The following is a 13635-nucleotide window of genomic DNA, read 5'->3' on the forward strand; positions in this document are numbered from 1 at the left end:
ATAGAAACTTACTTTGAAAATGAATGACAAGTTTTGCAACAAAACCCCCAATATACCAAATTTAAGATGCCCACAGTGTTCTGAGGATCAGGGAGCATATATGCATACAATTTACTGGATTACTGCGATTTCAGAGGTGGGAAAGCTGGGTAGTGAGAGATATAGTATGATATTGGGGGAAGGGTAGAGAATATTAAGTCCTTATAAAAGCTTTAGGAAGATACTAAGGCTAGATCTTTTTAATTTCTACCTTCCTTTGAAAGTTTTTCTATCTCATTTTTTCTTTGTAAAATGTTTCCAAATTCATCTCCTCAGTACTTAAAAGAAGTTAAGAGACAGTTGTTTCTACTGTGAGCATGCCATGCACCTTCTGCGGATTCAAGGATAAAATTAAAACAAGGTATTCTCTGTAAAGCAAATATATTTATTATGCACTTTCATTTACATATGGATTTTTGCTTAATATAATACAAGGAATAAAATAAAACTTTTACAATGTGAAATTCAATGTACATTTTTAGGCTATTTACATACCCCCAAACCAAGGGAAAAATTCAAAAAGAGAAAGCATTTGTCTGCAACTACATTTGCTGCAAAGTGTAAATGGAGGACTTTAAAGTAAAACAAGTATTTGCATAGGCAAACAATATTGGAAAAAGTACTTACTCCTGTGTTTTGAACAGTGAACTACTTTTGGAGAGGATTCTGGTGGGCATGGGGGGTGAGGGTGAGGGACACAACATAACTGGCTGTATTCTGCAGAACCCACTGAGTTCTGCTCCATTTTCCTTCCAAAACCTTTCCTACACGCATGGACATTTTAGTTTTCATTACTGTATTTTTTTAAAATCACTTCCTCTGCTATCAACTCATGACTTTTACGAAAGAACACAAATGGAGGGCTATAGAGCTGTTTAAAAGCACACCGCACCACGGCTGTATCGTGGCAGCAGGTGATTTACAAAATTTAATGTTTTTTATTTAAAAAATAGTTATTTAGCAGTCTTCTATTTATGGGACTGTTTTTACTCTCAATGGAGCAGAAGCTATTTTCAGTCATGGTATTAAATAAATCCCCCCAGAAACCAGTAAGCAAAGCAGGGCTGCTTCTACCCCAGTATTAGCCTTACCCTAAGTGAAAGCCATTGCTGTTCTATTCCAAAACTTAGTTCATATAAAAACATCCAGAGGAATATTTACTTCCGAAAAGCGTATTTTTCCAACAAGTTCTCTTCCTACCAACTGTTTCAAGTGAATATAGTATGGATATGAAAACATTGAGCTCTTCAGAAAACAGAGATCCCTTGTGTCACGAGTCATATCTTTGCCCGCTGGCCACAAGGTGCATTTTTGTAAAAACAATAAAATAAAATAAATACAATTCCAATAATTCAAGGTTTAATAGAAAAACTGGCAGCTTTCAAGATTCTCTTTCTAAAGAAAAATACACCTAATAAGAAATTAGAGCTTTCTCTTCTAAATTACGTAAATGTACTGTATTTGAGATATGAGTAGAGTTGGTTCTAATAATAGGATGTGTTCATAGTTATTAACAGAATCATTAACACTTTTAAGGCTACTTTGCAAGAGTCCTATTAAGTGTATTTAATAAATGTCCCATAGGGACAAAAATTCAACACTTGAAACATTCACATTCGAGTTATAAATATTGCCATGTCACCTTAATATAGATTGAACTTATCTCCTATTCTGATTATGACTTACTGATGATATAAACACCCAAGTTTCGCTGACTTTAAAAAACAGAAGCAAAAACAAAAGCCTTACAGGAAGATCAAGTGAAACATTTATCACGACCAACTACATATTTCTGTTTCTGTGAACAATGCATCATGCATGTGTCCTTCATATATGAAGATGACATTACTGACCTCAGATACTAAGACATTTTCTAAAGATTTTTTTCCAGTAGTTGCAATGGTTTTGTGCTGAATCTCCAAATTCTCTTTCCTATTCCTCTTCATCAACAGCACATGGAAAGAATAGAATTTCTGGGTTTTGTAAGATCCCAGGGCTTTTGTAAAGATCAAACCTGCAACCTTGGTTTCTAAACAATAAATTTGAACCTCTCCAGACATGCATACACCAATCTAGCTCAACTGGTTAAGTGTCCATCCGGGAGGTCAAGACAGTGCGTCACATGCTCATCTGAACAGCTGACTTTGTTTTCCTTGGTTACAGACTTCACCCCTAACCCTGGCATCTATCATTCTAGAAGTGATTGTCCAAAGAGTAAAACAGGAAAGAGTATGTGGACAGAAAAGTGCAAATCCATTACTACTGTTTAGCAAATAGCAATAAAAAAATACACCTGTGCTATGGCCGATAGGTTAGTGGTGTCATCTGTGAAGGAAAACACATATTCATCAAGAATAGTCATCCAACTAATCATTAAAATTGATCCAATTGATTCTGAGTGGGGGGTTATTTCAGACATGCAGTGATTTACAAAATAGAAAGGACAGAGAGAAGCCGGCATCACAATTTACAGTGGTAGATGTTTTACATAACTGGATGGAAGATAGAAGGGTAGTCAGTGAATTGTTCAGGGATCAAAAATCTACCCTCAGATAGACAGGTGCATCTCCCTCTATACACATGCCACTGAGGCCTGGCTCTGTCCCTGAGAATTTTCATGCCTCAGGAATGATCATCTGTCTTCTTGGATGTGGAATAACAAGTGAGAGGAAGGTGAAACTGCATCCCAGTGAATGAAACAGAACTTTGTTCTGCCTATAGTCTGTGTGTGGGTTTTCTTTCTTTTTTTTTCACACCTTTAGCTGAAGATTAGGAGGATTACACTGAGAAGTCCAAATTTAAACTACTTAGAGCAGCTCCCTAAACTACTAGACTTTTAGAAAATCTTTCATGAAACTATTTTTTCACCTTGATGTAGCATTAAATAGAAACACATTTTTAACCAATGCTGAAGGTGTAGTGAACATAAAAGAGTTGCATGATTTATTTTATTGAGTGACATTTTTAAGGATACAGGAAAACAAACTATACACTACAACAAGGTAAATGTGACTGAAACACTATGCTTAAGTTTCGTTTGCACAGAAAGAAAAAAATAAATACAAGGAACACTGCCTTTTCATATATATTTGATCATGGCACATGCACACTTATCAAATATTAACTTAAAATACTCAAAATATTTTTCATCTTTTATCAGGGAACTGCAGTATATATCTGCATTAAAAAAAAAAGTGCTTACTCTTGGGTAGTGAATACAAAGCACACAAAATGAAAATTTTTTAAGCACAGAGGGTTACATTGAGAAGGCAGCCTTACTATTTAGGCACATGACAGTATTTAAGGTAACTGTACTGCAGGTATCACATTCTTCTTTTTTTTTTCAGCAAATCAACAGGCATTTTATGTTTTCATCCAGTAGCTGAAGAATCACTCCAATCACAATGTCTTCTGTTTCACAGAATAGGAAACTAATACAAAAGTTAAAAAAAAATTAATTTCTATGTTATACTTTTTAAATATAACTACATATAGTTTTAAAACTCTACATAAGAAAGGGTTCCATCCCTAGGTTGGGAAGATCCCCTGGAGAAGGGAAAGGCTACCCACTCCAGTATTCTGGCCTGGAGAATTCCAAGGAGTGCATAGTCCATGGGGTCGCAAAGAGTCGGGCATAACTGAGCGACTTTCACTTTCACATAAGAATATATATATATATACACACACACATATATATATATTTACTATGTAAAGCACAAAAGGAGACCTATTAGAGATTCACTAAGTATACATTACTTAAATATTTCACAAGTGCTCACCTTAATTCATATGTTTTATTATAAAATATATACTCACACTTAATATTTATAAAAGATATCATGAGAGTTAGAGGGTTGTATCATCAGAACTAAATATTTTTAAAATAAATCACATTGGAGAATGAATGAACTACTTGTCTACAACTTATGTTTGAATGAGATTTCACCAGTCCTCCATATATTCAATTTGAAGGGTGTTTATTATTAGAATGTATAGGAAATACTTGTGTATAATTAAACACATGTACAAACATACTTGTGTATAATTTAGCAAAAATGCCTAATGAAATCTTGAATTTATCTCAAATATGAGAAATGTATTTCTGAAAAAGTATCCATAATATAAAATTATAAATCAATTTTCCCATTAACCTCCTCTCTATAATTAGAATAGTATCCAGTGTAGTTGAAAGGAGAAAAAGTTTTTATTTAATAAATATAACTTAAATATTGGGCCCTGAATACCCTAAATATATCCATTTATCTACTTTTGATATGTGTACATTTCACTTGAAAGATTCTTAAGAGATTTGTCATAATAAAAATTACCTTTTATGATTTTTTATTTCTTCCAGGGTGAAAAATGGAAGGAAATTAACATTCACTACCTACCTACTAAGCATTACATACACTACTTTATTCAAACCCAAAAGGGAAATAGCCCCACCTCTGTTATCATAAAAGAACTTTTAAGGCGGGGAGAATGATTGTATAGCAAGGAATCTTTAATCTGAGGTCCATAAAGAGCATATTCATTCATTCACTCATAACAAACATTTTTACCCGAGAAACTACATGGGTCCAAGCAGTATTCCAAGTACACGGAATACAGTGGTAAACAAGAGAGATTAAAAATCCCTACCCTCACAAGGCTGACATTTCAGATGAGAAGGGACAAATAATAAACATAATAAAGTATATAAACCATGTTAAGAAATAAGTACCATGGCTAATGTGAAGCAGAAAAGGGGGAAAGGAAGTGGTGGAGGTGGGATAATTCAAATTCCAAAGGGTAACGAGGGGAGGGTCTTGCTGAGAAGAGGACAGGGATAGTGATGAGGTGAAGGAACAGGCCATGTGGATTAGGGAAAAGAGCATTCTAAGGGAACAACATATGGAGGGAACCATTCTTTGGATGTTTATTCTTTATGTTGATGAAATGTTACCTTTTATAATGGTGTTTCCTTTTTATAGTTGAAGCTAGGGTCAGAACCCTCAATCTGAAGCTTCAGAGCTTGTTTAAGGCTTAATTCCGTCTCCGAGGAAGGGTATCCTTCTAACACTTCCTGATGCCCTCTGTCTTGTATTGTCCGTGGAACTGAAACCCTACCGAGAAAAACCTGGTTGCTCTGCAGATGATAATTTGGATTTGTCATTATTCCGTTTCTCTTCTTCTGTTCCCCACTTTGTTGGTGAATAAGGAACTGCTGTTGAGATCGACCTATTTCTGGCTGAGCTGAAGGAATCATGATTTTACACTGTGAATCTGCTGGCATCTGCTTAGATGGTGCACTGGTCCCAGATTTGGCTGTGGGTCCTCTTTTATCAAACTGAGTCATTTCATATTCTAAGACCTTCGGCTGTGAAGAATTATTTTGTTTAGCTTTTTTCCCAGCTGACCCAGATTTGTTGGAATTTTCTGATTTCCCCCCTTTATTTGTCTTCGTTGACTTCAAGCTGGGCTTGACTTGACTCCACTCAAACTCACTACTCGGTGAATGATGGCTCTGGCCCAAGGACTGTGTTGTGGAAGACGGGGAGACAATCGACTGGCGACTTCTACTGCGTGGCAACGAGTGCTGCTGAATCTGTTCTGTAAATGACAAGCTGTGGAAGCTGTCAATTGGCACTGTTTGAGCTGTTGCTGTAGATGAAGTAGTTCTCAAAGATGAATTTTTTGAGCTTTTCAAGGAATTATTTGACAATGATGACTTTTGCCGATCAACTGTCGAATCAGGCGATTCTGAAGGAGAACTGAATGCGTGAGCTGGCCCGTTTGGTAAACTGCGCAACGAAGGCTGCGCTTCCCCGCCACCAGTGCTGCCCGAGCTGTTTGATTTAATTGTTAGGGACTGCATCTTCGAAGACACTGACTGGAGAGGTTTTTGCTCCATCGTGTGAACAGGAGATGGAGAACAGCCATTCAAACTGGATGCACCATATTTTTCTAATAATTTAATTATCTGAGAGTGTCCATTTTTGGCTGCAACTCGCATAGCAGTACGTCCAAACTGATCAGCATGGTTTGGATCGGCCCCGTGCTCTAATAAAACCTGCACGACGTCAATGTGTCCTTCCTGGGCCGCAATGCAGAGCGCGGTGGCGCCCTGATTACACGTGTGGTCCACCACGGCGCTGTGCTCGATGAGAAGCTGCACCACTTTTACGTGGCCCTGCCAGGCTGCAGACTGCAGTGCGGAGCGCTTCTCATTGTCAGCAGCATTGACATCGGCGTGGTAGGTGATCAGAACCTGCACCATCTCCAGGTGGCCTTGCCAGCACGAGACATGAAGTGCTGTCCTGCCTTCAGCATCACTTGCTTCCACGTTTGCACCATTTTCCAAAAAATACTCAGCCATTGTAAGCTGATTTTCTAAGGCCAAAATGTAAAGTGTCGGCCTACCATCAGCATCTTTGTAGTTAACGTCAGCTCCGTGGCTGAAAAGCAATTCAACAATGTCCCGGTGTCCCTCTAACGCAGCAACCCGCAGAGCATTTCTTCCGTCGTAACCTCTCTGGTCAATGTTGGATTTATTCTCCAGTAGTATCTGAACACAGTCATAATGACCCTCTTGTGAAGCTAATATGAAAGGTATCCGCCCATCATTGTCGATCTCATTTGTTCTAGCACCTTGTTCAATAAGTGCTTCACATATTAATCTGTGGCCTTCAAAAGCTGCCATGTGCAAGGGTGTCCACCCGGCATCATCTCTGTGATTTTCATCTAAGCCCCGGTCCAGCAGAGTACGGACTACTTCAACGTTTCCTTGGGCTGAAGCTATGCTAAGCACTGTTCTCCCTTCACTGTCAATGCTGTCCACGGCAGCACCCCAAAACAAAAGCGTGTTTACAACTGAGGCATGACCCATAGAAGCGGCAGCTAGGAGGGGTGTACGCCCATTGTTATCCGTGTGGTCGACATCAGCTCCCCCCTCTAGAAGCAAGTCAACCACATCGACATGGCCTTCATAGGCAGCCACCAGCAGGGGCGTCATGCCATCTTTATCGCAGTGATCCACTTCAGCACCTCGATCAATCAGAAGGCTAACGACCGACGCGTGTCCTTTACTTGCAGGAACACACAGTGCAGCCACAGAGAGGGCAGTCCGGCCGTCGACATCCTCGTGATTCACTTCCGCTCCATGGTCCAGCAGGTGTTCCACGATCTCTCTATGTCCCATGTAGGCAGCCGCTATCAAAGCAGTTCGGCCCTCGTTGTCGGCTTTGTTGACTTCAGCACCATGCTGGAGCAAGTTCAGCACAATATCCTCGTGTCCTCCCCAGGCTGCTGCTCTCAGAGCTGTTCGGCTGTCGGCATCTGCACAGTCCACTTTTACGCCAGCATAAAGCAGTGCAGACACAACCTCAGTGTGACCACCCCAAGCCGCGGACCTCAATGCTGTCCAGCCATCCTGATCAGTGTGGTTAATATTTGCTCCACAACCAATCAGACAATTAACCACCTTGGTATGTCCTTGTCGAGCAGCCAGGGTGAGTGGTGTGTGTCCGTGAGCATCTTCTATTTCTAAGTCTGCTCCCCTAGAGACCAGTAAATTCACCACGTCGAGGTTGCCACTGTAAGCCGCATTAGCCAGTAATGTTCTCCCATTAGAATCACACTGATTTACTGAAGCTCCATTGTCTAATAATGTCCGAATGGAATCCTCTCTTTCTAAGGCCTGCCGAACGATGCATGATGTGCGATCATCTTCGCTGTTGACGTGAGCGCCAGCTTTCACCAACAGCTGCAGCACTTCTTGTTCCTTGGGTATTAAAGTAGACAGGGAGTCTCTGACAGGTGTGCCATTCCATATCATCCACAGAGCTAACTCAGCTGTCTCTAACTGTAAGTTCGAATTAATTAAGTGCAGCGCAAATTCTTGTGCTTCCAATGGTGTTAAATTCTTGGCTTGACAGGTATAACTCATAGCCAACATTCGGTGTCCTTCTGCTGCATTGCATAAATACTTTTGAGTGCAGTGTTTCACATCCAGGAGCCACTCTGCAAAACTATAGTGAAACAGTATTTTAGTATTTCCGAGTCCATCAACAAGAAGTTTGGAGAGGACATCTAACTTGCGTTGAAAGTCTTCCAAGGTTAATGACATATTTTTTGTCCATACTGCATGATATAATTCTGTTATGGTCAGAGGCCGGCAGGCTGCCAGAATCACATTCAAGATAGGTTGAACCTTTGCAAACTGTTTTCTTACAAAAAGTCTTTGACACAGCCAGAGATAGAGACCATTTAGAGTTCCTGGGATGTCACGAATTTCTCTCAACATAATAAAATTTTCTACAACTCCATCGAGAACTCGTTCTAGATAAAGAAAGCATCCGCTGCTTTTAATGTGCAGTTGATTTAACATCTCTGCAGTTTCTTTCGTGAGGTGTTGTCGCAAAGCTTCTTCTTGATCTAAACGATGAAGAATGTACTGCTGAACATCCTTAACGATATATGCCTTCCGAAGGTCATCTAAACTTATTTTTCGAAAACCTAAGGACAAAAAAGTAGGTGTCAATTGAAAATGATTATCAAAGTTGCCATATTTCAAAGAGAATGTGTTCAACATGTGATAAATTAATAATCAAATAAATTAATAGTAAGTCAATTAATACTAATAAACAAGTCAATGAAAACCTAGAAATAAATTATAATAATCAGGTTTGGTTTTTCTTTTCCTTCTGGGAAAACATGCTGATGGCAGATAAATGATTTCATTTTACTATCCACAAAGGGAACTATTTATTTGTTTAGTGGTTCAGTGCTCCTCTCAACTTCAACTAAACTCATCATTACAGCATTAGACGTCTTTAGCTATATCCAAGCACTTTTGGAAGTTTTTTTGATCCCTCTCAAATGATTAGGAAAGGAAGTTGCAGAAGACATAAATAAGATTTGTTTTTATATGCTGATCTTTTCCATATGAAAAATTTACAGATTTCTATCCACATAGCCGAATGTACACTAGTCTTAATTATGGAATTGAATATTTGCATACAACTAGAATAGCACTTGTCACCACCTTTAAATTACATTATTTTACATGTTACCAAATTTAAATAATTAAATCTTAGATTGCCAAAAACAGTTCCAATCTGAAGATACAACTTGGTTAAACCATGTTAACGAAACTTCAGCACTGTAAAAATAAAGCAGCTTAATAAAATTCAAACCAACCTAAAAACATACTAGTTAATAGCTATTCAAAACTCATTTTAAGTTCTTTAAAAGGAATCATAATCTCATTTTTGGAAGGGAGATGATATCTTGTTTTATAGATATGGATTTACTAGACAATTGTGTAGTTCATCTTCCAGAAGAAAAACTGCTGAGTGAATGAACTCTTTCTTAAGAGGAATAAATCTAGAAATGCAGCAAAGATCAGTGATTGTCAATTAATCCTGAGTAAAATACTCTCACTCAATTGAATAAAACAAATATGAATACACACACACACACATATATATATATATATAAAACCTACTATATTCCAGGTACTATGTGAAGAAATGAGACTTGGATTTTGTGATCAGAAGTCAGTGAGAACCAAGACAATAATGTGAGCAGATTTGTATTCTGAAAGACTATTCTAACATCACTAAAGACACACAGCTAGAGTGAGTCAACACTTGGAACAAAACTTTTTACAGAGTCTGCATTAAGGTCTACGTAAGAATCACTAAAAGCTGCAGATAAATAAAAGTTGGATTTGGGAATCAGGAGAAGATCATTCCAGTCGGAGGGAACATCAAGCACAAGCCCCTACAGCAGAAAAAACAGATCTGAAAATAACAAATGTTAACTGACAAAAATATAGAGAAAAGGGAAATTTCATGTTTTCCTGGCAGGAATATAAATTATTTCAAGCACACTAGGTAGCAGTTTGTCAAAATTAAAGCTCAAAATGTACACTCTCTATTCCCTAGTAATTCTACACATATTTTTATAATATAAACTTATAGCACGTGTGCAAGAAGGTGTGTTTAAGCACATTCATGAAGCATTTTTTGTAATAATGAAAACCTGAAATAATGTCCATAAATAGGATAATGGAAAAACTAGAGATTTATTCATGGGAAGGAATAATATACAGCAGTTAAAAGCAATGAACTGGGTTTAAAAGTAGTCATAGAAACAAGGCTCAAAAACATTGTTTTTGATATATTGTTTTTGTTTTTTGATTTTTTTTTATATGGTGAAATGATAACAATAGTAGTGATACATTTATAAAGCACTTATTATGTACTAGGCATTGTTCTAAGTGCTTTACGTGTAACTTGACATTTAGACTCACACACAAAAATACCCTATGGGAAAAGTAATAGAAACATGTAATAACCATCAATGCAAAGATGAGGGCACCGAGGCACAGACTGTATTGGAAGCTGCATAAGGTCACACAGCCAGTGAATGGGAAGAGCTAGGATGGTGCATGCAGTGTTTCATTTATGTAAAATACAAAACTAGGCAGAATGAAAAATATGAGATAAAAGGACAAAAATAAACTAACAACACTGGTGGTCTCAAATGAAGAAGGGAAAGAGATGGGATGACATAGACCAAAGGGGCTTCAATTTTACCTGTACCTGACATACTAAGAGATATCCAAGTTCATCCTATACATTCCCTGACTTTTATCAACTCAATTTCTAATAACAACAGAACAGAATAGCATAATGGAAACCAAATCAAAAAGAGAGGGAATAAATCTGGTTAAAGGAAGCTATTTTAGCAAATTAGTAAGATTTCATCCTTATGTAAGATGTACAGAACTATTTTAAAGTGATATAGCTAATTAGCCAATAACTTAATTATTATCTCCCCAATTACACTATAAATCCTGTGAGTGGTCCTTGTTTTATGCTCCTTTTCATTCCCACAGCACAAAAAAAAAGTGCTTTACATAACTTAATATGAGTAAGCACTTTACTGTGGTAGTTAAAAAAAAAAAAGAAAAAAAGTCAAGTCAGGAAACAAGAAAAGAAAAAAAACCTTATCACGTACTTTTAATCATTACATCACGTACTTTTAAACATTACATATATTGCTTTCTCACACATCGGAAAAGGGTTTAAAAAAATAAAGGATCGACTTCAAGAGGTACCCTAAAAGGCTTTTGACTCTGTCTCTCCTATAAAAACAGGAAAAACACCTTAGACAAACTGCCATTGATTTTTAAGGAGGCATCTTCCATACTCTCAGGATGCTCAGTCTAATTAGAAGAAATATAAGCCGATCAGGAAACATCAGCATAAAATATGTAGCCCTCACCTTTGCTAAGGAAGTTATTAGATAAAGAATCTTGAAAAAAGAAAGCTACTATTTAAATTAACTTAAAATATTTTATGGACTGCTTTTAATACCACTTTAAAAAGTTGAAAATCGCTAACAGAACAGAACAGCTGAGAGAACAGCAAAAGCAAGGACCAAATTTTCAACTGAATACTCTCCTCTAAGAAAGAAGTACAAGTCTTAAGTTCATCAATGAAAAACATTTGCAGATGGTAGGAATTACACTTACCAGTAAACATTTTAGTAACAGCTTTGCTCTGTTTTCGGGCAGAACAGAGAAGCAATAGCCACGGTGGAAAGAACTCGTGGTGACCAGCCAAAAGCTCTGCCACAGTCCCAGATAAGCTGGTGGACATCTGTTCACCCTCAGTAACGTTACACCCTTCGTCCACAGAATCCACGAGAAGATAGAGGCTTTGCTGGGGTGGCTTCATTCCCAAAAGAGGGAGCAGGACACACCTGTAAACCACATCCATAGAAGCACTTTCAGTGTTATTGGCTATATTGATTTATTATCCGAACACTAGAACTACGGGTTATAAATATTGTTTGAAGAAAGATGAAGTTTTAGAATAAAAATACTGTACAAGTTTCAATTCCATACCTTAATAAGAATACTGATCCTAAATAGTTCACTTTTTCAAAAACAACAATTTCCACAATAAAGTGTATGAGGGTGTGAGTGAATTAGTGATTCAGTGTACTCTTGCCTGGAAAATTCCATGGATGGAGGAGCCTGGTAGGCTATAGTCCATGGGGTCGCAAAGAGTCGGACACAACTGAGTGACTTCACTTTCTTTCTTTCTATAGTTCCTTTTGGAGAAAGAAATGGCAACCCACTCCAGTACTCTTGCCTGGAGAATCCCATGGATGGAGGGGCCTGGTGGGCTACAGTCTACGGCGTTGCAGAGTCGGACACGACTGAGCAACTAGCACACACACACTTCAGAAAGACAGTAGGAACCTGAGAACACAATACTTCAATATTCCTTTTCTGATTTTTTACCAATAATAAAAGCTTGAAAAGTTTATAACAAAGCTAAAATGTGAAGAAAAAAAAAAAACTGGGGATCACTGCCATAATACAAAAAAATCTTTATAGAAGATTTTATCATAGTGTCTCTCACAAATAAATTGCACTTGATCTAGTTTGTCACACACAAATTTTATTTTAAAAGACTTTTCAAAGATAAACTGCAGTCTAGGTCCCACTGATGTATGCTCAAATTTCAATGTAAAGAATAAATTATTAGGTTTAATCCCACAGCAGAATACATCTCCTACTCAGATTGTTTATACTGAAGTTGAACGGAACTTTTTCATAACTAAAATAATACTCATTCATTTTCAAGAAATATGTATAGCATTCCATTTGCTCAATGAAGTACTAAAAGATACAATGGTGAAGAGGGCAAACTCCATCTAATTATGAACACCAGAAGTTTACAGATGATCCTTTCTATAACTCTCTTCTTAATCTTTCAATCCCAGTAGCAACCAAGATGCAATTTATCACTAAGTCTTGTCAATATTTCTTTATAAAATTATCTCAATCCCACCTTGGTCTGTATTATCACTGTATTCCAGAAACTACTGTCACGTCTTTCACCCGGGAACCATAACAGCGTACGTCTCCATCCACTCCCTCCAGAGTTCCCACGGTGGCAGAGTAAACCTTTCACAAGGTTGCTCCAGCCACGCTAGCTTTCTTTTGCAGACCCCATCTCCCTACTGTTTTTGAGATATATTTTATACATCTTGTGACAGCTCTTAACAATAAGAGAACTTCTTTCCTTTGCAGGCTAGTGTGTCCAGTGTTTAGGTTTCTAAGGAATCTCCTTATGAATCAAGAGTTATGGGCATGAACAACTTTTTTATGCTTTCTTAACTCTCTCCAGCCAATTCAGATGAGAAGCTGTGGGGGTGTACATAAGGCAGCCTTTCTCATCACAACCGCCTCCCCGCAATCCTCAAATGTCTGATTCTCACATATAGCTCATGTGTGTGACTCATTCTTCCCTGCCCCCTTTATTCTTCCCTTCTGCTTAACTGGGTCCAGGGAAACTTCCAGTCTAAGTCTCCTGTCTCCACAATTCCAAATGAGAGCCTTTGTGTTCGTGATAATGTTCATGGTATGCATATAAAAATGCATACCAGTTTTGTCTGCACCTCCACTTGACATTAACTTCTACATTTATCTTGAGGTTGGGGTTTACAGGTCTCTTATAGTTTTACTTTCTTGCTATTTGACTGTTTCCCAGGACTCACTCAGTCATGTTAAAACCATAAGTCAATCTAGGG

At 37.8% G+C, this 13635-nt stretch overlaps 1 protein-coding gene across 1 annotated transcript in view; it reads right to left on the reverse strand.

Moving 5' to 3' along the window:
- Nucleotides 1–409: 409 nt before the first annotated feature.
- ANKRD50 (ankyrin repeat domain containing 50) overlaps nt 410–13635 on the reverse strand; it is a 37265-nt gene continuing 24039 nt past the window's right edge. The window contains exons 3-5 of the mRNA XM_065904306.1: nt 11564–11793; nt 4985–8535; nt 410–3470 (exon numbers count right to left, since the gene is read on the reverse strand). Coding sequence (XP_065760378.1) covers nt 4988–8535; nt 11564–11793 — 3778 coding nt within the window. The 3' untranslated portion in view covers nt 410–3470; nt 4985–4987. The remainder of the gene's footprint in view (nt 3471–4984; nt 8536–11563; nt 11794–13635) is intronic.

Source organism: Muntiacus reevesi, chromosome 13 (assembly GCF_963930625.1).
Source record: "Muntiacus reevesi chromosome 13, mMunRee1.1, whole genome shotgun sequence".
Taxonomy (NCBI): domain Eukaryota; kingdom Metazoa; phylum Chordata; class Mammalia; order Artiodactyla; family Cervidae; genus Muntiacus; species Muntiacus reevesi.